This window comes from Dermacentor andersoni, chromosome 5, assembly GCF_023375885.2.
Source record: "Dermacentor andersoni chromosome 5, qqDerAnde1_hic_scaffold, whole genome shotgun sequence".
Classification (NCBI taxonomy): Eukaryota; Metazoa; Arthropoda; class Arachnida; order Ixodida; family Ixodidae; genus Dermacentor; species Dermacentor andersoni.
This window is the reverse complement of record NC_092818.1, coordinates 194,549,213-194,575,404: the sequence shown is the minus strand read 5'-3', so window position 1 is coordinate 194,575,404 and position 26,192 is coordinate 194,549,213. Positions and strand designations below refer to the sequence as shown.

At 47.7% G+C, this 26,192-nt stretch overlaps 1 protein-coding gene across 1 annotated transcript in view; it reads left to right on the top strand.

The window, feature by feature from the left end:
* Nucleotides 1–26,192, top strand: part of LOC126531785 (cytochrome P450 3A43-like) — a 101,029-nt gene that overhangs the window by 30,349 nt on the left and 44,488 nt on the right. The window contains exon 5 of the mRNA XM_050179512.3: nucleotides 1,298–1,423. Within this exon, the coding sequence (XP_050035469.1) occupies nucleotides 1,298–1,423 (126 nt within the window). The remainder of the gene's footprint in view (nucleotides 1–1,297; nucleotides 1,424–26,192) is intronic.

Below are 26,192 nucleotides of genomic sequence, written 5' to 3'. Positions count from 1 at the left end.
TCACGCACTGGATCACGGTAGAAAATGGCATAGTTTCGGTACCTGCTCACGTGACTGCACGACCGTGCGAAGAAGCAGACGACGTGGAAGTACATCTCTGTTGCTTCGGTGGGAACCAAAACAAGAACACACATACATTCCGTTTGTGTGTTTTATTATTTCTCTAAAGTTCCATTCGTCAATTCAAGCAACAGATCACACAAATAACAGGTGGTGCCTTGAATAATTATCAAAGTCACGTGTCGCCACAAGCGACGTCACACTGCGGGCACGATTACGTAGGCGCAGGAGCCCGACTACGTCATCGTCCCTCTCCGGGCGGATTCGCCGCGCGTGAAGAGGGAAACGGCGTTCGGATTGAAATTTCATACCTTTCCGCGGCGCGTAGAGATGTAATTCTTTGCTACACGATCGTTGGCGCGCATTGTATGCTCTGCGCTTGTCAGCTCAAAATGGCCAGAACTGGTGAGGGGCCCTTTAAACAACCTCAGGTGTTCAGAATTAATCCGGAGTCCATCGCTAAGGCGTGCCTGATAATCAGATGTAGGTCTTGGCACGTAAAACACCAGAATTCAGTTTTCGTATCACATTTATAAGAAAATTGCGCTTCGACCTGAAGGTATTAAATAAGCCCACTTAACGACACCACCCGCATACGTATACGTACGCCATAGACGTGACTCCATGAAAAAGATATAGAAAATGCCTTCATTGGTTGTTGGTTTCGTAAAATCATTCATTCCCAAGCGCGTGATAACAGAGAGGAGCTGTTCACCGAGATCGCGCCGCGTTTCCCCGCGTACGAGACGTGATACACTGTCTGCGCATGCGTGGGCACGCGAACGCGAGCTTGCGCGCATCCGCAAGCATACATGTGGTCGGGTCTTAAGAGATGCGCTCTAAAGATTCACTAGGATTTACGCAAGTCAAACCGCTTCACGCTAGACGAATAGCTCAGATGAAATTAGATATTGTGCTATTTAATGCTACGACGGCCTCCATCTCTCTTCAAAGGTCGCGCAGAGATAGGAGAACATATCTGTTGAAGCTTAGTGATGAATTGTAGTGAAATGCTACGGTGTTTCGACGGCGATTGTTGGGGCAGTGTCACTGCTCGTCGTGAATAGTACCCTTCGCCAAACCTCCTTTACATATATTACCCGGTGTCCGCGGTACCAAGTCCCCCTTAATCTGTCTTGAACACATTTCTTCATTGTCTCCCGCAGCGCTGTTGTTGTTGCTGTTGTCGCAAATAAATTTTAGTTAAGAGGCGCTTTGTGTTGCTTCGCACATGCAGACCACGATGCGCACAGACGAGCAGCACCCACTGCTGAGCCAGGGTCTGCTGCACGCCCGCGATTTGCAGTGGAAGCGCACCAGGAGCGTCACCTCGTACGCCTTCACCGCCACCAAGTTCAGACAGGTACGTCAGACGGTGTGAGGCTGCAGCGCCGAGGTTGCTGTAAACCGACTGCGCTCGAGCCCTTGCCTCGTCAGGTATATTTTCTCCACCCCATTATCAATTCGCGCTCATAGGATAGGGTTTATAGGACAGGGTCATAGGATATATGGGATAGGGTTCCGGCAGAACCGGCGTAAATATAGCGCTAGTCATGTGTCCTTGTACACAGTGCGCAAAATCGTGCACTGCGCGAAACCAGACAATAATCCGCTTGTTCTGCCTCAGTATTCATGTAGCACTAAATTACACAATCTGTTGGTTTCGCGCCGCGCACGATTTTGCGCGCTGGGCACAAGACCGCGCGACTAGCGGTATAATTCAGTGCTGAATGAATACTGAGGCACAACAAGCGTATTGCAGAGCATGATCACGCACTGGATCACGGTAGAAAATGGCATAGTTTCGGTACCTGCGCACGTGACTACACGACCGTGCGAACAAGCAGACGAAGCGGAAGTACATCTCTCGTGCTTCGGTGCGAAGCAAAACCAAAAACACCCAGACATTCCGTTTGTGTGTTTTATTATTTCTCTAAAGCTCCATTCGTCAATTCAAGGAACAGTTCACACAAATAACAGGTGGTGCCTTGAATAATTATCGAAGTCACGTGTAACCATGAGCGACGTCATACTGCGGACACGAATCCGCAGGCGCAGGTACGCGAGTACGTCACCGTCCGGCTTGGAGCGCAGCCATGGCGCAGCGGCCGCGAGGAGGAGAGAAAACGGCGTTCGGATTGAAATTTGAAGTTGAAGTTGAAGTTTATTTCACCACCAACAGTACAGTGTGTTTTACACAGTACGGTTGTGGAGTGGAAAGTGGGAAAAAAGCTGCGCTGATGCAGCTTGACTAGCCCCACCTCCCATACGTACAAGGCAGCAGAACGACAGCACAGCAAACTTCATACAGTCTCAACGTATGATGGAAAAAGAGACAAAATAAATAAACAAAACTTGTACGATAATTGTCAAGTAGACATAATTATATTCAGACCTATAATTTCAGACCTTTCCGCAGCGCGTAGCGATGTAATTCTTTGCAAACACGATCGTTGGCGCGCATTGTATGCTCTGCGCTTGTCAGCTCAACATGGCCAGACCTGGTGAGGGGCTCTTTAAAACTCCCGTGTGCTGAGAATGAATGCAGATGAAAGCAACCTAGGTGAACAAAATTGATCCCAAGCCTTCCACTACGGCGTGTCTCGCAGCTCAAGTACATGTCGTCTTGAAACGCGAAGCTACACACTAATTATTATAGTAATATCTCAAACTGGGGTTTCTAACACTTCCTAAGTTACAGCTTTCCTAGCAGCTCAGTTGCAGACGATAAGAAGCCAGCCTTCACAGCTAGTACTTTCAACATTAACAAATCCTCCATAATTTTTATGGGCGAAATTTGAATACAACCTGAAACCGGAAGAACTCACACATTTGTGAGTTTCCAGAGTTCTCGTGTTAAAAATATCAATTCAGCGGAGCCAGACCATAGCTAAATTTCGATGCGCACCCCATATGCGATATTTAATGCAACCTCATTTTCTCGCCGTACACATTTGAGCGTAATCGCGGACGTCATGACGTCCTTTGTTGTCTACGCGTAGATAACGAATGCAATAACAATGTGTCTGCTGTAGCACGTGTCAGAGATAAATAGTTTCTTCTTTTCTTTTTGGTTCAGTCTCTGCTGCACTATCTCCTGTGAACGTACCCCCCAGAATAACATGCTGAGCGACGCTATATATCATTGTTATCCGGGAGACACTTCGACACGAGTTAGGCGGCCGGATACATCTGCCTGTCGTCGTATACCAAAGAAAAACAAAACCAAAGGCTTCTTACCATAAGCTATCCGTCAAGTGCGAGAACAACACCGCGCTGCTCGTGACGGAGTCATCGTGCCTAACTATATAAAAGTGAAATTAAATATACAGGATGTCCTACGCATGCTTCAAAATTAAGCTGTCTGTCCCATACGTTTACAAGTAGATACGCTATCATATACGTGCTGCAGTGATGTGGTTCACCTTCCCCCATATGTTTTGTATTAAGTATTTATTGATTTAAAGAATGGTTCAAAGGACACTTCTTACATTACAGAACGCAAATTTCTTACTTTCTTGTCCGCGCCTACACCCATCGATAACATATTGCCGATGGTGTCAACTTCAAGTTTTGCCGTGCTCGGACCGCTTCTGGACAACTAGCATCATCCAGCGCCTAAAAGAGCAACTATTTTTATAGTTTCGATTTTATGTTTCTTTTTTTCATCGCGGAGGGGGGGGGGGGATTTTAAAGCCCCTTTTAGCCGCGCGTGACGAGCGCTCGTACATTGCTTCCGACATGGCGTCATGGCGTCGACGTTACGCAAAGCTGCCCTTGCGAAACGGCGAATTTCCACGGATTCAAATGAGTCTGAGTCAGAATTTTGTCATAGTGGTAGCAGCATTGACTTAGAACATCATTTTGATAAATGTGACTTGAGCACGGACGGCGAAAGTGCGTCGAATAGCCCCGGAGCATCAACAGGTATCCGCCAGTAAGTTCCGTTTTCTACTCCGAACCTTTCGTCGCGGCCGCGCCTAAAGATTTCCGGTTTGTTCTAAAGGTCACAGCTCTTATCTACAGGGTGTCAACGTCGTAGGTCGCTGGCGGCGGCGCAAAGAGCGGAGATTTGCGCGAGGGCACGGCCGGCAGTTGACCTCGGCATCGCGCTCCGCAGTGCCGCGCGGCAGTTTGCGCGGTGGCACGATAGCCGCTTGGGCTAACATTAGAGTTTTAGAATAGGGGTCCCAATATTTTGGGGCCCCAAAGAGCTTTGCGGGTGTTAGCGTTGGGGCACGCAGGAGAGAAGAGCTTTAGAATAGGGTTTTGCGTTTGCGGATAGCGTCTTGCGCTGACAGCGCGGCGTCAAAGAAAAACTATTAAAATAATTAAATAATATTACCGTTTTATGATAGGAATAGTAATTTTGACTTGCGTGTATTTGCGTTTAATTACAATTTAGAGGTTATTCCTCAAGCAGAAAATAATTAGTAGCGCTTGGCGCTAGTAGCAAACACTTGGTGGAGGCATTTGAAGTGGTAGCCAAAAATATAAAGAATCATCCTTGTCTGCATGAATGCTTTCAATTTCTAAATGCAGTGGTAACTATCACTATTAGTGCAAGGCCCCCCACATCTATGCGGCAAGTGCCATAGCTCGAAACTGAATTTTTTCCTTTAGTGTTTCACAAGGCGTCTGATATGTCCACATTAGATGTGATGTGTTGGTTTTTATTTATCCCAGTGTGGAGAGAGCATCATTAAATTTTTTTTATTATTTTTGCATGTCTTGTTTTTGGGGTTATTTCTGAATTTATCAAGCAGCAGTCTCATGATGCTAAAGTGACTTATGTAATGGCAATCAGCTTTTGTTTTGCAGAAAAACAACGCATTTCCTGACCCATTGTTTGACATCCCCTCACTCGCATAATTTTGCAGAGTATTCTACCTATATTGACTTGCTTGACCTCCACTAAAGAGTCTTGCATATTCAAATACGACTCTTTCCTTAAAATCATTCGACAATTCTCATAATTTCTGTACCTTGGGCTTCTGATACTCTGCATTCACCATTTTTGCTTGTTTCTGACTAGAAATGTCTTCTTTAATTTAGAGCTTAAATTTTACCTTTGGAACACACGGAAGGGCTTGCCATTGCATATCTGCATAAAAGGGAAACATGTTTCATTAAACATTTGCAAAATCCAGTTGAAGATTGATCAATGCAGCTTGCAGTGTGATATGGCTGAATGAGCCATAAAAGTAACTCATCTCACTTGGTAAATTAGAGCACATATTAGTGTGATGTACATGATACGTTACACTAATGTGGTGGGTTCTCTTGCTTATACAGCAAAATAATCGGTGTGCGAGAAAAAAATTATTTTTGCATACCCCTTGTACACACTGATTTAAGGAAAGGAGGAGGAGGAGGAGGAGGAGGAGGAAAAAACTTTATTCTTGTCCTGTACAAGGTGTTGCCACCCGCCTGGCTAGTCCCATGTTGGGACCGGGAGGTCAAGCCTCCTAGCCCTATCACGGGCGTACTGGACAGCCAGGACTTGAGGGATATGATCTGGAGATCTGATCATTCCTAAAAACCGATTCCGGGAAATGCCAGGGCTGAGCGACCTACACTCCCAGAGCATATGTTCAAGCGTGCATATCTCCTTTTTGCATGCTTTGCTTATAATATTCATGTCTGCAATGTCATACCATTCCTTTATTTGTGCAAGGGAATAATAAGACTCTGTTTGTAATTGCCTAAGTGTAACTGCTTGTGCTCTGTTTAGTCTATAGTGAGGGGGTGGAAACTCCCTCCTTCCCATGTAGTAATGTTTTGTAATTTCATTGTATGTAATGAGGGTATCTCTCTGTAAGTTCTCCAATCCAGCAGAATCAAAACCATATGTAGAAGCGGCCCGGTCTGTAAGGTCGCGGGCGACGCTGTTGGCCGATTCATTTGGATTGACAGGAATACCATCAAGTGAACCAAGGTGCGCAGGGAACCAATAAATGAAACGCGTAACATTTGTTTGCCTTTTGTTAATTATTTTCGCAGCCTGTGGGGCAATTTTTTCCCTATTGAAAGCTCTAATAGCTGTTTTCGAGTCGCTATAAATTTCTGTAAATCTATCGTCTGTTAGTGCCAATGCAATGGCAACTTGTTCAGCGACTTCAGGTTTGCTAGTGTAGACCGTGGCGCAGTTGGTGCAATTGCCCTGATGATCCACTACTGCCGCCGCGAACTTAGTTCGATCGTTGTAAGCAGCCGAATCAACAAAGCAGGCTCCTCTGCCCCCTTTATCCATTTTCTTGATTAACGCCCTGGCTCGCGCAACTCTCCTGTTGATGTTATGTTTTGGGTGCATATTCCTAGGTAGCGGTGCGACAATTATGTTGTCTGCGAATTCTTGATTAACTTTAGTGTACTGTGCTGGATCCGTAATCGGGTTGATCATAATCTTGTCCAGGATTGATCTTCCCGTGCTGGTTGTAGATAGTCTCGCTATTTGTGATGTTTCTTGAGCCTCCGCGATCTCCATGGTCGTGTTGTGTATTCCTAACTTGAGCGAAAATGGGCTGGATCTGTCCACATGATCTACTTATTTTACCTGAGATTATGGTCAACAAAAATCTGTCCCAGCTGCTTAGTGGTATTTGAGATTATGTCAGTATTGCATATGTGCCTGTTGTCTAAAATAATTGAATTTTGAAAATGCTCGCAGGGATCTGCTGTGCATATCTGCAGTTTATGGATACATGTAAAAGACTCAGCATCAAGTGCAAGTGAACGGTCCCACAGGCCCGGAGTCGATCATGCAAATAGATTCGCCGCACAAATTTGTGACCAGAAAAGATATTCCACATGAAATGGCATGCAAGGAAGGGTTGAAAATATTGCACAGTTAATTAAACGCCTACGCTATTAATATGTGGGTTGATGCACTCGTTATGCAAAACGGAGGTGAGACGTGCAGACAGGACACAAGAGTAGAGTATTTACAAGCAAACAACTCGAGCGCCGCCCACTTCTCTACTCTTGTGTCCTGTCTGCACGCCTCACCTCTGTTTTGCATAATGAATCCTTATCAACTAGCTCAGCTTTCTGTCGTTCTAAGTCTCGATGCACTCGATTTCGTCCGCATTAGGCACTCGCCTCTTGATTACTTCGTGGCGCAGAAATACTCGGCATCAGGCTGTTTTTCTGCTGTGGCCTTTGTAGAAGCGTGATTGTTCAAAGTGCAACAATTAAACAGATTCTTTCAGTTGCTTGTGGCTTCGCCAGTCCGGTGCGCTGATCCGCCTGTCCAGCAATTTTCTACTGAAGAGAAACCTGCAAATAAAAACACCGCTCCGCGTGTAGAAAAATGCTCTACTGTGACGCTTCTCAAACAATTGTGATGCACCACAAGAGCTGCCTACTCGTGTGATATTCTCAACAAGGAGATACATTCGTTTACTTACATGTGAAGGTATATGCCAGAGCACTTCGGGGCTTCGGTGGCACATAAGGCACGAGTGTGCCATAGCGTCCGATGTCGACGCGCGATCGCATGTCAAACCTAAACTGTACGAAACTACTACGCATCCAAAAAACAGATTCGAAACCGAAATTCGCGTCATCCTTTATTGCATGAATGCGTACATCGTGATTTACATAAGTCACGGACTTAGCGATCGCTTTCTGTAAACTTAATATTAACGCACCACTTTCATAAAGCCATCGGGTCTGCGTTTTTAGATGACAAAGCATAAGGTGATCTGTAGTTGTTTTCAGCTCTTTCAATAGTAATTGTGCTGGCCACATTGACCAGTAGCAACAGGGCGGTGCCCTAGAGGTTCCCACTTTTCCGGCCCAGCTTTTCCTCTAGAGTTGTTCTACTAACTCTATGGTAAAAATCGAAATCAAACCCAGACTTGTTCAAAACATATACAAAACGAAAAGCAAGCGCTTAATTCCAATTAAGGGTGAGCTAGAACAGCGAGAACAAATATCAACACATAATAATAGATCATATTGCAAAAGGCAAAAGTAAACAAACCGGAAAGAAATCATCATTTGCGAAGCATGCACCGCTGATGTGATGCAAGAAAATGAGGCGACATGTAAAGATGATATTGCACATGGTCAAAGAGAGCAACCAAATATGTTTCAACAATAGATAAAATTGTGGAAGCATGTTCCACTGCGAGATAATCCCACGCAAGTAATCAAGCACACAGTCAAAACGAATTATAAAGGGAAGAATAAAGAACTTTTAGAAAACAGTGTAAATAAATTAGTATAGCACACAACATCCGATGAAATGGCACGAGGTTCGTGAATAAGGAGAGAAAATATAGGGGTGTGGTGAAGAGGAAGACGAAGAAGGCGCTCTTCCTTTCCTAAAAAGGACAATTACAAGGCCGCTGAGCGTGCGTCCCCGATGTGACGCAATTGGCGAAATGCAATTATTTTCATCTTCTCATTTTCAGATGTTCTAGCTTTTCTTTCTTTGCTATCCCTTGTGGGGTTCTCACACCCATGCTATTGGGACAAAGGAACGACAACACAGTAGTGCAAACAATCACAAGGGCATTTATTGCACCTTTCATAGATCAATGCCTGCTAGCCGAGTTGCTATCCCCAAAACATGCCGATGGGCGCACGACAAATCTAGGAAGTCCGACTCACCGCGACCGGATAGCGAGCGAATATGTTCGCCCCACGCTGGATCCCAACGCCTGATAGTTCGCGTGTACGGTCATGCGAACGGTGGCGCGTTCGAAGGCGGCCACACGAGACGGTCTCGCAGAAGCATGGATCGGCGCACGCGCGGCACGGCACGTCCGCACTGCTTGCTTGCCCGCACCCAAGTAACCCCGAGGCAGCGCAACACTCGCGCCATCTCTCGCACTGCGCTTGTACCAGTCCGACCGCCGCGGGCGCCAGGCCACGCGGCGAAGCCGCACTGCAGATGGGAGCTATGTGGGAAAACAACATATCAGGGGACCCGTGAGAGTCGCGCATCCCCACATCCCCCCAACCATAAATCACTTCTTATTCCCGCGAAAAATGTGACACGGTCTAACATCAACCCGTGGTTCGCGAACAAGATAGTACACGCAACAGTGGCCGCGCTGAGGAAATGTCCACACGCTCTCCATAGCATGCGAGCCGACATTGTCCTTGGGTACACCGCTGGCGTCCGCCGGTCACAGCAGCAGCTTTGCAGACTCGACGGCACGATTCCAGGCCAGAACTCCGGAAACGGCGACGCAGTAGTCGGAAAGAGCATGCGTCGCTCGCGCCGACGCGCCCTGCTGGCGAGAGCCGCAGTAGCTGTCGGTGACCGCCGGCTCTTTTCTCCGCCGCCGAGGGTTGCGAGCTGGATACAGGCGGCCGCCGAAGTCGCTGCGCCGAACTCGCCACAGCATCACCATTGCCCGGTGGCTCGATCGTAGTCCGGGGCAGCAGCGCAGACGATGTGCAGGTGACGGCAAACCAGGGGTGACTCCAATCACGCTGCGTACACTCAACACACTCGGCAAGCACTACAGTAGTGCAAGAGAGAGGAATTCTGCAGGTGCATCGCCCACGTGGTACGATGTTCAACTCGGCTAGCAAAAGATCGGGCAGCTACTCAGATGCTAAGTTCATGTGAACGAAGCTCGCTTCCTTGAGCCGAACGAGTAATTTCAATTCGTGCGAGGCTAAATAGAATGAGGGAAGCAAATTGCAACGCCTCAACGCCACGGTCCACCAGGTTGTGTCCCTCCACGTGCGACAGGCAGCTTCGTAAAGCCTTAGGCCTAAAGCGTCGCTACCCTGACAACAACCGGCATCCAAAAACAACACCCAAAATGAGCGCAAAACAGGCAGCCGCGAGGAGACGTCAGCTCTGTGAGGTGGTCCTACTCCGCTCTGTGCACACAGCATCCGAGTTGACGGCGCCCACCATCCCAGACGGTGTCGGAGCGCCCGGTGCCAGGCCGCAATACCAGTCAGCCCGTAGTGGTACCCGTGGCCCGCGGCCACCCGGCTCCCAGAGCCGCGACTTCATCAGAGTCAAAGAGATAGGAGAAGCCATTTACATGAGAAATTCGGACCACCATCGAGGCTTCCGTACTCACTCGCTTCAGGCTTGCCAATGCTCCGCGGGCGCTAAGCCTCGCTCTCCCAGGATGCAGACCACGTGGCTCTCGTACCAACGAATGTCATTAAAAAAAACACTTGCGAAAAGGCTTAGCATGTTGACAAGTTCAAACACACTACAGCCACCATCGCCTCTCTCAAGAAAGCACGCCGCCAACCAACGCTAGCGATCAAAATCCACGCTAGCCCTACGCTTCGGTTCAAACCAAGGTCTCGAACGAAGCAAAACTGTTAAAACTATCGTCCGATGCCCCAAGAGCCCCACGTTGGGCAGCCAGATGTGGCGTTCTCCCGTGCTCTTGGGACAAAGGAACGACAACACAATAGTGCAAACAATCACAAGGGCATTTATTGCACCTTTCATAGATCAATGCCTGCTAGCCGAGTTGCTATCCCCAAAACATGCCGATGGGCGCGCGACAAATCTAGGAAGTCCGACTCACCGCGACCGGATAGCGAGCGAATATCTTCGCCCCACGCTGGATCCCAACGCCTTATAGTTCGCGTGTACGGTCACGCGAACGGTGGCGCGTTCGAAGGCGGCCACGCGAGACGGTCTCGCAGAAGCATGGATCGGCGCACGCGCGGCACGGCACGTCCGCACTGCTTGCTCTCCCGAAACTAAGAGGGAGCGCCTTGTCTTACCCGCACCCAAGTAACCCCGAGGCAGCGCAACACTCGCGCCATCTCTCGCACTGCGCTTGTACCACTCCGACCGCCGCGGGCGCCAGGCCACGCGGCGAAGCCGCACTGCAGATGGGAGCTATGCGGGAAAACAAGATATCAGGGGACGCGTGAGAGTCGCGCATCCCCACACCCTTCATTATTGAGAGACTTCGTGAAAAACCGGAGGCGCAGAAGAGGTATGTAAACTCACCCGAGCCCACCCGCCGCGGTGCATGCAGGCAGCGAAGCAGATGACCAAAGCAGATGAAGCAAAGAGCGTACCAATAGTACTGTTCACAGCGCCCTCTACACTTTCATTCAAAAAGCGTCCCACCCGCTCCATACAGCATGGTGCGCAGACGGCAGACTAGCCAATATTCTAGGGACCCTAGTGGAGGTGCAGTGTACTAGAAAGGGCAGTGCAGCAGGTGGCACTCTCTGCGTGGCCCCAGCGGTGTTGCCAGTAGCGGTGGCACTGTGATCGACCAATCTTGAAAGAGCAGCAGACGAAGCGCTCGTACAGACTGCGATGTTTCTATATGCTTCATGAGCGCAGGAGGTTTTGTTCAGATTTTTGCCTGAAGTACTTCATTTATTTGGTCTGTATTCTCTGCCTACGATCAGACAATGAAATGCATATTTTTTTGCCACAGATGCTGAATTGTTTTCTGGAATTACTATTGCGCGTCTGCCCTCGCCGCTGGAACCTAGCCACGCTGTTGAGAACACAGACAACTTCGATCGCAATCGAGTCCCGTCCGGATGAACCCTTTCAACACAATAGGAAATGATCACTGCTTTACGTTCAGCAACCAGGATCGAGTTTGTATATCTTACAGCTTCAGGGCGCAGACGTCTATGCGAACTCGAGTAAGCAGATTCAGATGGTACATAATCGCATTCGAGTGACCGCGTGATAGGGGCGTTATACGTAACTAGTCCCCGCAACATCGAAAGTGAGCGTAAATTAAACTGTCACGTTGCACGTTCGTTCTCTCCTTGGCACACCTTTCAACAGCACATTATAGGCAACGCCTTAGATGAAAACAGAAAGTGCGCTAATGAATAACATTGTACAGCAGAACTTACTGCTTCTGACACGAACAGAAATGCTCACGAATTGAAAAGCAGCAGAGAAAACTTGCATGCACGGAGTGAAGTCACATACGCCCTCAGAAGCCATTTATTCTGAAAAAGTAACTGAAATTCATCTGTAGAAACCACATCGCGCACATACAGTAAACACGAATCAGCAGAAGTAGAGGACTAGCACAACAATGATGCTGGAAGCCAAGCGGCAGCTTCGGTAAAACGGGAAAGCAGCTCATTGTTGTATTTATGGAGACCATGCTTTAGGGAGCACTTTAACAACCCAGTGAAAACGCTTCGTCCATAGGACATCCGAATCATGACCCAATGTCTATGCACCATTTCGGATACAAATAGGACGTCTGGTGGACGTCACTCTTGGATATCCTATTACGAATGTCCCAAGGTTATCCCACATGGACCTTTTTTTGCTTTTGACATGCACGTGAATATTTGTCCACGAATTGAAGCTCTGTCTTATGAGTTTCCTTGTAACAGAATCGTGTTTTCTCGCATGTTCAAATTGCAATCTGAAGCTATCATGTCTGCAGCTTGTGTTTACGTCGTACTACAAGTTTTCTGATGCAATTTACTTTGAACACTTCAGTTAGTTCAATAAGGCAATTGCGATTGGCGAAAGGCCTCGAAGAATGAGAAGTATGCTGCACTTCTGCACACTTGCATGCGCGCGTATCATGTGCACACAATCTGTTCTTGATGCGTGGGTGCTCTGATAATGTATCTTATCACCGTGCACTGCGACCGTAATTTGCATTATGGCAAACAGTATGCAAAAGGCCTTGACATATATGTCCGTAAAATGCATGCAGCATGTCCATATTGTCACGAGTATAAAACTATTTACACGTTGTATTTACAAAGCGTATATGTACAGCTGCTGAGAATCCTGAGAGGCTCCTGCCACTTCGTCCTCTTCACCGTCGACGACCTTGTCCTCATTTTCCACCGTAACACGACCCCCGGCAGAAAATGCACCGTCCCGGTGCTTCAGACGGGGCCGTCGGTACCGGCATAGTAAGGTTTAAGCCGAGAGACATGTACGACGTCAGGTGTATAGTGTACTAGATTAGTACACTATAGTCAGGTGATGTGGAACCGGGTAATATGTCGGAGGTCACGGGAATTATCTCATAAGTGACATTGGTCAGTTGACGTAGAACACGTGCGATAAGGGCCTTTGTAGCAGGGAAGAAGTTTCTCGGAGAGCCTCACTCGGCGGCAAGAGGACCAAAGTAGCACGAGAGAGCCTGGTGAAAAATATGTGTCACGATGGCGGCGATTGTAAGCGTGCCGTTGAGATTCCTGCGATTCCAACAGACGAGTACAGGCAAGCTGGCGCGCATGCTCGGCGTGGGCAATGGCGTCGCGGGCATACTCAGTCCTCGAATCCTCTATCGAGGGGAATGAAGTGTCCAATGGTAAGACAGGGTCACGACCGAAGAGCAAGTAAAAAAGGGAATACCCAGCAGTATCGTGGCGTGATGAATTATAGGCGAACTTGACATAAGGGAGAGCCACATCCCAGTCCTTGTGGTCGGGTGAAACGTATTTCGAGAGCATGTCTGTAATGGTCCGATTAAGTCGCTCAGTAAGGCCGTTGGTCTGGGGATGATAGGAGGTAGCCAGTTTGTGCTTGGTAGAACATGAGCGTAGTATATCGGCGATGATTTGGGAGAGGAAAGTGCGGTCGCGGTCAGTAAGGAGCTGTCGTGGGGCACCATGTACTAAAATGATATCGCGGAGGAGGAAATCTGCGACGTCAGTTGCGCAGCTCGTGGGAAATGCTCGAGTGATGGCATAGCGCGTCGCGTAATCAGTAGCGACAGCGATCCACCTGTTGCCAGAGCTGGACTAGGGGAAATGGTCAAGAAGATCCAAACCCACGCGAAAGAAAGGCTCAGGTGAAATGTGGATCGGCTGTAAGTAGCCGGCAGGAAGCGTTGCTGGCTGTTTGCGATGTTGACAGGGCTTGCAAGCAGATACATAGCGCCGCACGGAGCAAGCGAGGTAATGTCCCTCGCAGACATGCAATGGATGTCTGCAGGACATGGAAAGCGCGACCAAATGGTCATGTGAGGGGTGTTTGCAGGACGTATTCGACACATCTCTATGATATAGGTGCCCTATCAGTGGATGTGGATAGGATATCTATGGGACGCAATTCTTGTGACTGGGGATATGGGCACAGCATTTCACAGGTGGGGCACAACTCCATGGTCTGCGTAATCTGTAACTAAATGTTCGCTATGCAGGCATCAAAGAGTATGGGGAAACACACAAGAGCCAGTGCGGTGCTGAAGAACGATATCTCAAATAGTTTTACAAGCTAGTGCAATGACAGCATTAATATGCATGGTAATGGGCACTGCTAGGAATGGCCGTACGGGGTGGCAACGTGCCAGCTATTTCAGCCCGCTGCACGTGTTCCAATCCAACCAGACGGGGCGCACTTCAGAGAACTGCGGATAACCGGCAGCCACGTGGCGCGGGGTCAGCTCAGGAATGTGGTACCCGGCCGCGCCACCCGGGACGGAGCAGAGTTCTACGAAGCCCCTCTGACGTCGGCTCCGGACCTTTACACCTGTGTGTGTGTGTGCATCACGAGTATGTGAGCCCGCTCCTCCAAAAGGGCGGGTCATCTTCGGTGACGTCGAACGGTGACGTCGAACGATGACTGGACGAACGTTTCCGTTCGCTTAGAATCAAGGGGGGGACAAGTGCTTATAAGCAGCGTTTGCCGGCTGCTAGTGCGTGCTCGTTGTCGTGCTCGTCGTAGTGAGCTGAGTGCTCGTTGTCATGCTCGAAATGTACTAGTGAGCTGTGTGCTCGTAAGCTGTTTGCTGTATGCGTCGTCTTGCGGGCGCCATTTGGGAGTCACGCTAGACTGTCGATGTATGTCTTGTCGTAGATGTAAATAATGTAAATAAATCCTGTTCACCGAGTTCCTCTCTACGAACGTCAACTTCTTCAAATGGTGGCAGCGGCGAGATCGTCCGACGACTCCTACATCTGGTTGACAGCGGTTGGATCGTCCGGCGACTCTAATAGCACAAGAACAAATAACCTGCATTACAAAAGTCCTGCTGCTTGCTTTGCTTCAGCAAATCCTAGTCGCCGTAGCAATAAAAGTAAGTTCAAATTAAGCAGTTACATTGTACGATTGTTCTCTCCTTGGCACACATTTCAAAAGCATATTAAGTGAGACTGTAAAATAAGAACTGCAGAAACGCATAACGTCGCAGAATATCAGCCGCTGGCCTCCTTGCTGTTGACGCAAGCTATAATGTTCACGAAATTAAAAGCAGCAGACATTCATAGAAAGCGCGCGAGACACCGCCTATCAAGCGCTTTCAAGCCACACAACTGGCGCTGCATGCAAGAGTGAGTGATTGCAGCGCCGCCGCTCCTTTCGCCACCAGCGGCTTCAGGTGCCTCTGCATGCTGCACTGCCCCTTCTAGTTCACTGTAGCGGAGGGCACGGAAACGTGTTGTAAAGCACGTTGTGGTAACTATGCGACACCACGTCACTTCTATTACTTGACAAATTGAGCCGCATGAAAGCTCAACTGTGATTATATACATAATTAAAGATGAATAAGTACAAATTAAATCCATGCTAAGGCATTTTCTGTGGTTTTATATAGCTTGTTCTACTTGTGTACATGTCAGTGCCACGGGAGAATTTTAAGGGGAGGGGCGGAAACGCACCAGTATGTGCCTTACCTGATGCTTTATCACTTAAACATGAAAAAAAGAGGAAGCATTATGCAGATCCCACGCACTGTAGCAATCGATGTAAGCGAACCTTTCTGTGCTGGTGGCTTTTATTGACGATCATTAGCAGTGCTGATGGCGAAAGATTAATTTCTTGAACGTTTAGTGTAACACGAGAGTAGTGAGTTGACGTTAAACGTTACAATTTGTGCACCACTGCTGTTTGTCGGTGCAGTACACAGAACACACAAGAAGAGGTGTTTGCTAGAGGTGTTGTTGTGCTCCATATTTCATAACCTCTTAGAGGGTTGAGCATTGTCATTGCCTCACATCACATCGTGGCAGAAATATTAAACTTGGATTATGGGGTTGTACATGCCAAAACCACGATCAGATAATGAGGCATGCCATAGTGGTAGACTCCGGATTAATTTTACACCATGGTGTTCTTTAACGTGACCCAACATCTCAGTACACGTACATTCTCTATTTCGCCCCCGTCGAAATGCGGCTGCTGCGATTGGGATCAAATCCGTGACCTCGAGCAATGCCATAGCCGCAAAGCTACCGCTGCGGGCACAGAAATGTTGATTTGAAGTGCGGCTGCTTTCATATGGTCGCCTAGACCCTGCGGTGCGCTTTAATTAATGCAGCTCTGCTTCTGCACGCCCTGCGTAAATTATCCACTTGACATATTTTCATGGTATTTATTTTTCAGAAGTCGCAGAAACGTACTGCACCGTACTTTGAACTTAAGCTTGTCCAGTTTCCCCACAACTGCTGTCGTGGCTACAGTAGTAGCGTTTCCTTGCCTTCTCATGTCATCTCCCCCCCCCTTGTATGGGAGCTGCCTCTTCTCCCCACTCCTCTGTACAGTTCTATCTACATCCCCTCTGGACTTGCACATTAGTAGAAAGGTAAGCACTGCAATTTGTGCAATGCTTTTGAGGGGGGTCACGGATAATTACAGCTGTCAAGAGGTTAATGCGGCGACGCACAGGGAGGTCCAGAGGGCATTGTGCACATTCGACGCGGTGGGGTTCAAACAAGTTTCTTGCGTCGCCTATCCTCTCTGTCTTGCCCCTGTCATGTATAATGCACGTGTACTTATCTTTATCGGGCGACCACGTTTCGCCCCCTAACAAATGTAATCGCACAGCGCGGGACGCGCCTGCATGTATCCGAAGTTTCTGGAAAGTTATCGATACTTCTACTCGGCTGTCTGTTGTCGCCGAACCTTGTGTTATCTGATTTCATCGCGTGACACGAATGGTGTAGAACTTTGTGGAAGGCACGCGGGTCCTAACGATTAGTCTGGAACATTCGACGACTGCTCTATAAAAGCCGACGCGCTTGACCCGCTGATCAGATTTTCGACGATCGCCGACTGTGTTCGCCGCTATCGTTGTGCTTTAAGTGTAGCCTGTTTTGTGGGCACAGGTTCGCCCAATAAAAGCTAGTTTTGTCCTTCACAGTACTGCTACTGTGTTCTTTAACGTCACTACCACGTGACATCTGGTGGAGGTGCTGGGCGTAGAAGGCGTCATCGAGGGCGACCAACATCTACTGCTCGACCGTGAAATTTGCGTCGCAAGAGGGATCGCTCGACTCCACGGAGGGCAAGTGGAAGTTATGCTAACCAACTTCAGCCAAGAGTTCAAGCACGTCAACAAGGGCACGACAATCGCATACATCAAGGAAATCGTGGAAACCAGCAATGCCTTTGTCCTCTCGGATTCAGCCGCATCTACCCCGATGAGCATTGTCCCCGAACCAGACTTCGACGTGAATCCAAGTCTTCCTCTGAGTAAGCAGCAACAGATCAGAAGTCTTCTCCGGCGATACAAAGACTGCTTTTCGACGTCATCGAGGATTCGACAAACACCAGTTGCAAAGCACCGCATAATAACCGAAGAGAGCGCTCGACCACTACGCCAGAGCCCTTACCGAGTTTCGACGCGAGAACGTGAAGCTATTAGGCAACAAGTCGACGAAATGCTGCGCGACGACATCATCCAGCCGTCGAAAAGCCCGTGGGCCTCTCCTGTAGTCCTGGTAAAGAAAAAGGACGGAACCCTACGCTTCTGCGTCGATTATCGTCGACTAAACAAGATCACGAAGAAGGATGTGTACCCCCTTCCACGGATAGACGACGCATTGGATCGGCTCTGCAACGCTAAATACTTCTCGTCGATGGACCTCAAGTCTGGCTACTGGCAAATAGAAGTCGACGAGAGAGACCGCGAAAAGACTGCCTTCATCACGCCAGACGGCCTCTACGAGTTCAAGGTCATGCCATTCGGACTGTGCTCGGCGCCTGCAACGTTTCAGCGCGTCATGGACACGGTGTTAGCCGGACTGAAGTGGCAGACGTGCCTTGTTTACCTGGATGACGTCGTTGTCTTCGCCGGAAATTTCGACGATCACCTTAGGCGGCTTGCGACAGTGTTAGAAGCCATCAAGTCATCAGGGCTCACTCTGAAGCCGGAAAAGTGCCGTTTCGCTTACGATGAGCTTTTGTTCCTAGGCCACCTGATCAGCAAATCAGGAGTACGCCCCGACCCACAGAAGACAGCTGCCATCACAAAGTTCCCGCAGCCAACCGACAAGAAGGCAGTGCGCAGATTCCTTGGCATGTGTGCCTACTATAGGCGCTTTGTCAAGGACTTTTCACGCATCGCGGAGCCGCGAACACATCTAACCAAATGTGATGTCGCGTTCAAGTGGGATACGCCGCAGGCCAAGGCATTTCAAGAACTCAAACGACGCATGCAGTCGCCGCCGGTACTTGCACACTTCGACGAGGACGCCGATACCGATATCCACACTGACGCCAGTAGCCTAGGCCTCGGTGCCGTCCTAGTCCAGAGGAAAGAAGGACTTGAAAGAGTGATATCGTATGCTAGCCGGTCGCTGTCAAAAGCGGAAAGCAACTATTCTACGACTGAAAAGGAACGCCTCGCCATCATTTGGGCTACAGCTAAATTCCGTCCTTACCTCTATGGCAGGCCATTCAAAGTCGTCAGTGACCATCACGCATTGTGTTGGCTAGCTAACCTAAAGGACCCTTCAGGACGGCTGGCGCGGTGGAGCCTCAGACTACAAGAATATGACATCACGGTAATATACAAGTCCGGAAGAAAACACTCCGACGCCGACTGCTTATCGCGCGCCCCCATTGATCCCCCGCCGCAAGACGACGAGGACGACGACGCCTTCCTTGGGATAGTAAGCGCGGAAGACTTCACTAAACAGCAACGAGCCGACCCGGAGCTAAAAGGTCTCGTCGAGTATTTGGAAGGGAACACCGACGTTGTCCCTAGGGCATTTAAGCGCGGGTTGTCTTCGTTCACGCTACAAAACAACCTGCTCGTGAAGAAGAACTTCTCACCAGTCCGCGCAAGCTACCTTCTTGTTGTACCGTCAGCGCTGCGTCCAGAAATATTGCACGCCCTACATGACGATCCAACCGCTGGGCACCTCGGATTCTCCCGGACGCTGTCGAGAATACAGGAAAGGTATTATTGGCCGCGTCTGACCGCCGACGTCGCCCGTTACGTCAAGACATGCCGAGACTGTCAACGACGCAAGACACCACCGACAAGGCCAGCAGGATTACTACAGCCGATCGAACCTCCTCGCCGACCATTCCAGCAGATTGGGATGGATTTGTTGGGGCCGTTTCCGATATCAACATCCGGGAATAAGTGGATCGTCGTGGCGACGGACTATCTCACCCGTTTTGCTGAAACTAAAGCTCTACCAAAAGGCAGCGCAGCCGAAGTGGCGAAATTTTTCGTCGAGAACATCCTGCTGCGACATGGTGCCCCAGAAGTCCTCATCACCGACAGAGGAACGGCTTTTACAGCAGAGCTCACCCAATCCATTCTGCAGTACAGCCAGACAAGCCACAGGAGGACAACTGCCTACCATCCGCAGACGAATGGTCTCACGGAGCGCCTGAACAAGACCCTCGCCGACATGCTAGCAATGTACGTCGACGTCGAACACAAGACGTGGGACGCGGTCCTGCCGTACGTAACCTTTGCGTACAACACAGCGGTGCAAGAAACAACACAGATCACGCCGTTTAAGCTGGTTTACGGCAGGAACCCGACGACGACGCTTGACGCCATGCTGCCGCACGTAACTGACGAAGAGAATGTTGACGTCGCCAGCTATCTCCAGCGCGCCGAAGAAGCCCGACAGCTCGCCCGCCTGCGAATCAAGAGCCAGCAGAGGACCGACAGCCGAAACCACAACCTCCGACGACGCTTCGTCGAGTACCATCCTGGCGACCGTGTTTGGGTCTGGACCCCGATACGCCGACGAGGACTCAGTGAGAAACTACTCCGACGCTATTTCGGACCCTACAAGGTCATCCGACGTATTGGCGCTTTGGACTATGAGGTCGTGCCAGACGGCATTTCGCATTCACAGCGGCGCCGCGCACGATCTGAAGTGGTCCACGTGGTGCGCCTTAAACCCTTTTACGGACGCTAACGAACTTCGTCATTTTTGTTCTTTTCTTTGCTACGAGTGCTTTGTTTATTACCTTCGTTTGTTTGCAGCATCGGGTCGATGCTTTTTAAGAGGGGGGTATTGACACGTGTACTTATCTTTATCGGGCGACCACGTTTCGCCCCCTAACAAATGTAATCGCACAGCGCGGGACGCGCCTGCATGTATCCGAAGTTTCTGGAAAGTTATCGATACTTCTACTCGGCTGTCTGTTGTCGCCGAACCTTGTGTTATCTGATTTCATCGCGTGACACGAATGGTATAGAACTTTGTGGGAGGCACGCGGGTCCTAACGATTAGTCTGGAACATTCGACGACTGCTCTATAAAAGCCGACGCGCTTGACCCGCTGATCAGATTCTCGACGATCGCCGACTGTGTTCGCCGCTATCGTTGTGCTTTAAGTGTAGCCTGTTTTGTGGGCACAGGTTCGCCCAATAAAAGCTAGTTTTGTCCTTCACAGTACTGCTACTGTGTTCTTTAACGTCACTACCACGTGACAATATACACGCTCTGAACCTCTCCCTGATATGGTGTGCCAGACAACAGCAGCAGCAGCAGCAGTAGGAAAGTCGAAGGAAGAGGCAAAGAGAGCTGTATAATGTGTGACAAGTGATACATTTTTATCTCTCAGCTATTTGTGGCGTTTTTAAAGCATGAAGCAGTTTTTCAAACACTTGCATACGCTCAACTTTATGAGCATTACATACGCAGGTAAGGAAGTTCATTCGCCGATGTTCGTAGTAACCTTCAATGTCTGAACTATCCATATTTCATATAATTCATTTTTGCACAGTTCCCTCCTGGCAAATGTGTTAATATGATGTGAATAATACTAATAAATATACCTGACTGTATTACGAGACATATTGCTGCGTGCGTTTGACATATTGCTTCGACTTCTTGCAAGGTTACGAGGAAAAACATGTTTTTCAGCCTAATTTATGCAGCGTTTCGTATGCCACGTAAGCTTGATTTAATGCGTTGATCATATAGTAACACATGAAAGAGTAATAAGCATACCAAAAAAATGTTCTTTCCTAATATGACTGCCGGAAATCCTACAAGTGGTGCAATGAAAAAAAAAACTAACGCAAGTGTAGACATAGCCCATAAGCACGAGTGTCTTTCTATATTCTTGTCCAGTTAGCACTTTTTTATTTTTCTTCAAGGAAGTGCCCGCTGCATCGTCTTCGTCGGTGGGGTCACGACCCAGCCTGTCCATAGCCTCACCACCCATTGTTTCCCGACTTATTTTCCCGGAAAGAAGACTTATCTAATTGTGAGAAATTCAGTTAATGCACTGGGAAACACATCACATGCGCATACTGTTCTTGACCATCGTACGAGCTAAAGAGGTAAACAAAAGCCTGTGCCTGCACAGCAGTAGTTGGCACAGTCCGGACTAGCCACGTGAAAACGTGGCCATACTGCGTTGTCATCTGCTCATCCTCCTCGTGTGCACCGCGGTGCGGCGCGACAGTCTGTGGGCATTGCTAATATTGTAGGCTCCTATAATTATTGCTTCAATTGATGTAATATTTAGCCTGCACATTCTTTGAGCCTCATGTTAGCATTATTTTGGATAAACTACCACTATTGAGGGCATATTGTGAAGACATTTAACGCCCAAACTCTCTCGAGTGAAGCTAGCTTAGCAGGACTCCGAGGAACTATCAGGCGTTCTTTGGGATATCAATGGCCTTAGTGAGGTTAGAAGAACTGGTGAAGCTTATACAGTGCTGACAAATGACCACATCTTCTGCTATAGAGCACTTCCAGATAAGAAGCAGAATGGAGTAGGATTCCTAATCCATAAGGACATGGTGGGCAACATTGATGAATTCTATAGCATTAATGAAAGGGTAGCACTAGTCGTAATAAAACTTAATATGAGGTATACATTAAAGGTAGTACAAGCCTATGCTCCAACATCCAGTCAGGATGATGATAAGTAGATCAGTTTTATGAAGATGTTGAATTAGCGATGACAAAAGTGCAAACTCAGTATACTGTAGTAATGGTTGACTTCAATGCAAAAGTGGGGGAAAAGCAGCCTGGTGAACAGGCAATTCCGGTGGCAACTACAGTGTCGATTCTAGGAATGCTAGAGGAGAGATGCTTGTAGAACTCACAGAAAGGAACAAGCTTTGAATAATGGACACCTTTTTCAGGAAGCGTAGCAACAGAAAGTGGACCTGGAAAAACCCTAATGGCTTTCTGCTGATCCCAGCATAGTGCAGGATGTAGAAGTGGTAGGTAGGGTAAAGTGCAGTCAGTGATCATAGGTTAATGAGGGCTAGGATTCACCTCAATTTGATAAGAAAAAGAGTAAAATTGGTCAAGAAGAAATTTAGGTGCAGTAAGGGTAAAAGCAGACAGATTCAGGCTAATACTTGCGAACAAATATGCAGCTTTAGAACAGAAAGATGAAGATGACATCGAAGTTATGAATGAAACCCTAACTAGGCTGGCTTCAGAGGCAGCAATTGAAGTGGGAGATGAAGCACCAAGGCAACCAGTAGGCAAGCTTTCCCAAGTAACAAAAGACCTAATAAAGAAACAACAAAGAGTGAAAGTGTCCAGCTCAAGAGATAACATAGAATTCGTGGAACTGTCAAAACTGACAAACAGAAGAAAATAAGGAATGTTCGAAATTATAACGTGAGAAAGACTGAGGAAGCCGAAAGAAAAATGGACGCAGCCTGAAATCAGTGAGAAGGAGACTAGGCATCGGACAAACCAAGATGTATGCACTGAAAGATAAGCAGGGTAATATCATCAGCAATCTCGAAGATATAGTAAAGGCAGGGGAAGAATTCTATACCGACTTGTGCAGGTCCCAGAACAGCCACAATACCTCCATTCGAAGTAGTACTGAACAGGTTACAGAGGCTCCTTCTATAACTAGCGATGAAGTTAGAAAGGCCTTGCAAGACATGAAATTGTGAAAAGCGGCAGGAGAACATGGAATAACAGTTGATCTAATCAAAGATTCAAAACTGGCGAGCCTTTATACAAGCTGTCTATCGACTTCAAGGGTCCCAGAGAACTGCAAGAATGTCAGCATTATACTAATCCACAAAAAGGGAGGCGTAAAAGAATTGCAAAATTATAGGCCCCTTAGCTTACTCCCAGTGTTATATCAAATATTTACCAAAATAATCTCCAATAGAATAAGGGCAACACTGCATTTTAGTCAACCAAGGGAACAGGCTGGCTTCAGGAAGGGATACTCTACAATGGATCACATCCATCTCATTAATCAGGTTATCGAGAAATCCGCATAGTACAATAAGCCTCTCTATATAGCTTTCATAGATTGTGAAAAGGCATTTGATGCAGTAAAGATACCAGCAGTCATAGAGGCATTACATAATCAAGGAGTACATGACACTTACGTAAATATCCTTGAAGATATCTACAGAGATTCCACAGGCACCTTAATTCTCCACAAGAAAAGTAGGGAGATACCTATAAAGGATAGTGCCAGACAAGGAGGCAAAATCTCTCCAATGCTATTCACTGCGTGCTTGGAAGAAGTATTCAAGCAATTAAACTGAGCAGGCTTAGGAGTAAGGATCAACGGCAAATATCTCAGCAACCTTCGATTTGCAGATGACAAAGTCCTGTTCCACAACACTGGGGACACGTTACAACAAATGATTGAGGACCTTAGAGAGAGTGCAAGAGTGGGATAGAAGATTAAAATGCAGAAGATAAAGATAATGATCAGTAGCCGGGCAAGGGAGCACGAGTTCAGGATCGCCAGTCAGCCTTTAGAGTCTGTGAAGGAGTACATTTACCTAAGTCGATTACTCACAGGGGACCCTGATCATGAGAAGGAAATTTAGAAAAGAATAAAAATGGGTTGAAGCGCATACGGCAGACATTGTCAGCTCCTGACTGGAATCTCACAATTATCATTAAAAAGAAAGGTGGACAATCAGTGCATTCTAACAGTGCCAACATATGGAACAAAAACTTGGAGACTGACAAAGAAGGTCTAAAACAAGTTAAGGACCGCACACAGAGCGATGGAATGAAGAATGATAGGTGTAACGTTAAGAGACAGGAAGAGAGCTGTGTGGACCAGAGAGCAAACGGCAATAGCCGATATTCTAATTGACATTAAGAGAAAGAAATGGAGCTGGGCAGGTCATGTAATGTGTAGGTTAGATAACTGGTGGACCATTAGGGTTACCGAATGGGTGCCAAGAGAAGGGTAGCGCGGTCGAGGATGGCAGATGACTAGGTCATCATCATCATCATTATCCTGGTTACGCCCACTGCAGGGCAAAGGCCTCTCCCATACTTCCCCAACTACCCCGGTCATGTACTAATTGTGGCCATGTTGTCCCTGCAAACTTCTTAATCTCATCCGCCCACCTAACTTTATGGCGCCCCCTGCTACGCTTCCCTTTCCTTCGAATCCAGTCCGTAACCCTTAATGACCATCGGTTATCTTCCCTCCTCATTACATGTCCTGCCCATGCCGATTTCTTTTTCTTGATTTCAAATAAGATGTCATTAACTCGCGTTTGTTCCCTCAACCAATCTGCTCTTTTCTTATCCCTTAACGTTACACCCATCATTCTCTTTCCATAGCTCGTTGCGTCGTCCTCAATTTAGGTAGAACCCTTTTCGTAAGACTCCAGGTTTCTGCCCCGTACGTGAGTACTGGTAAGACACAGCTGTTATACACTTTTCTCTTGAGGGATAATGGCAACCTGCTGTTCATGATCTGAGAATGCCTGCCAAACCCACCCCAGCCCAATCTTATTCTTCTGATTATTTCAGTCTCATGATCCGGATCCACGGTCACTACTTGTCCTAAGTAGATGTATTCCCTTACCACTTCCAGTGTCTCGCTACCTATCGTGAACTGCTGTTCTCTTCCGAGACTGTTAAACATTACTTTAGTTTTCGGCAGATTAATTTTTAGACTCACCCTTCTGCTTTGTCTCTCCAACTCAGTGAGCATGCATTGCAGTTGATCCCTTGAGCTACTAAACAAGGCAATATCATCAGCGAATCGCAAGTTACTAAGGTATTCTCCATTAACTCTTATCCCCAATTCTTCCCAATCCAGGTCTCTGAATACCTCCTGTAAACACGCTGTGAATAGCATTGGAGAGATCGTATCTCCCTGTCTGACGCCTTTCTTTATTGGGATTTTGTTGCTTTCTTTATGGACTACGGTGGCTGTGGAGTCGCTATAGATATCTTTCAGTATTTTTACATATGGCTCGTCTGCACCCTGATTCTGTAATGCCTCCATGACTGCTGAGGTTTCGACTGAATCAAACGCTTTCTCGTAATCAATGAAAGCTGTATATAAGGGTTGGTTATGTTCCGCACATTTCTCTATCAGCTGATTGATAGTGTGAATATGGTCTATTGTTGAGTATCCTTTACGGAATCCTGCCTGGTTTTTTGTTTGACGTAAGTCTAAGGTGTTCCTGATTCTATTTGCAATTACCTTAGTAAATACTTTGTAGGCAATGGACAGTAGGCTGATCGGTCTATAATTTTTCAAGTCTTTGGCGTCCCCTTTCTTATGGATTAGGGTTATGTTAGCGTTCTTCCAAGCCTCCCGTATGTTCGAAGCCATGAGGCATTGCGTATACAGGGTGGCCAGTTTTAGAACAATCTGCCCACCATCGTTCAACAAATCTGCTGTTACCTGATCCTCCCCAACTGCCTTACCCCTTTGCATAGTTCCCAAGGCTTTCTTTACTTCTTCCGGCGTTACTTCCGGCGATGACTAGGTGGGGTGATGAAATTAAGAAGTTCGCGGGTGCTAGTTGGAATCTGTTGGCACAGGACAGGGGTAATTGGAGATCGCTGGGAGAGGCCTCCGTCCTGCAGTGGACATAAAATAAGCTGCTGATGATGATGGCAATTGTCATTTAGGATAGGAACGCCTGCTATAGTATACAATAATGCGAGAATGTGTACTTTTATTCAAACTAAATTATGTTTAAACTTTAGTGCGAGCCTTCACAAGAGCACTTTTAGAACTCTACAGAGTGCTCCTCT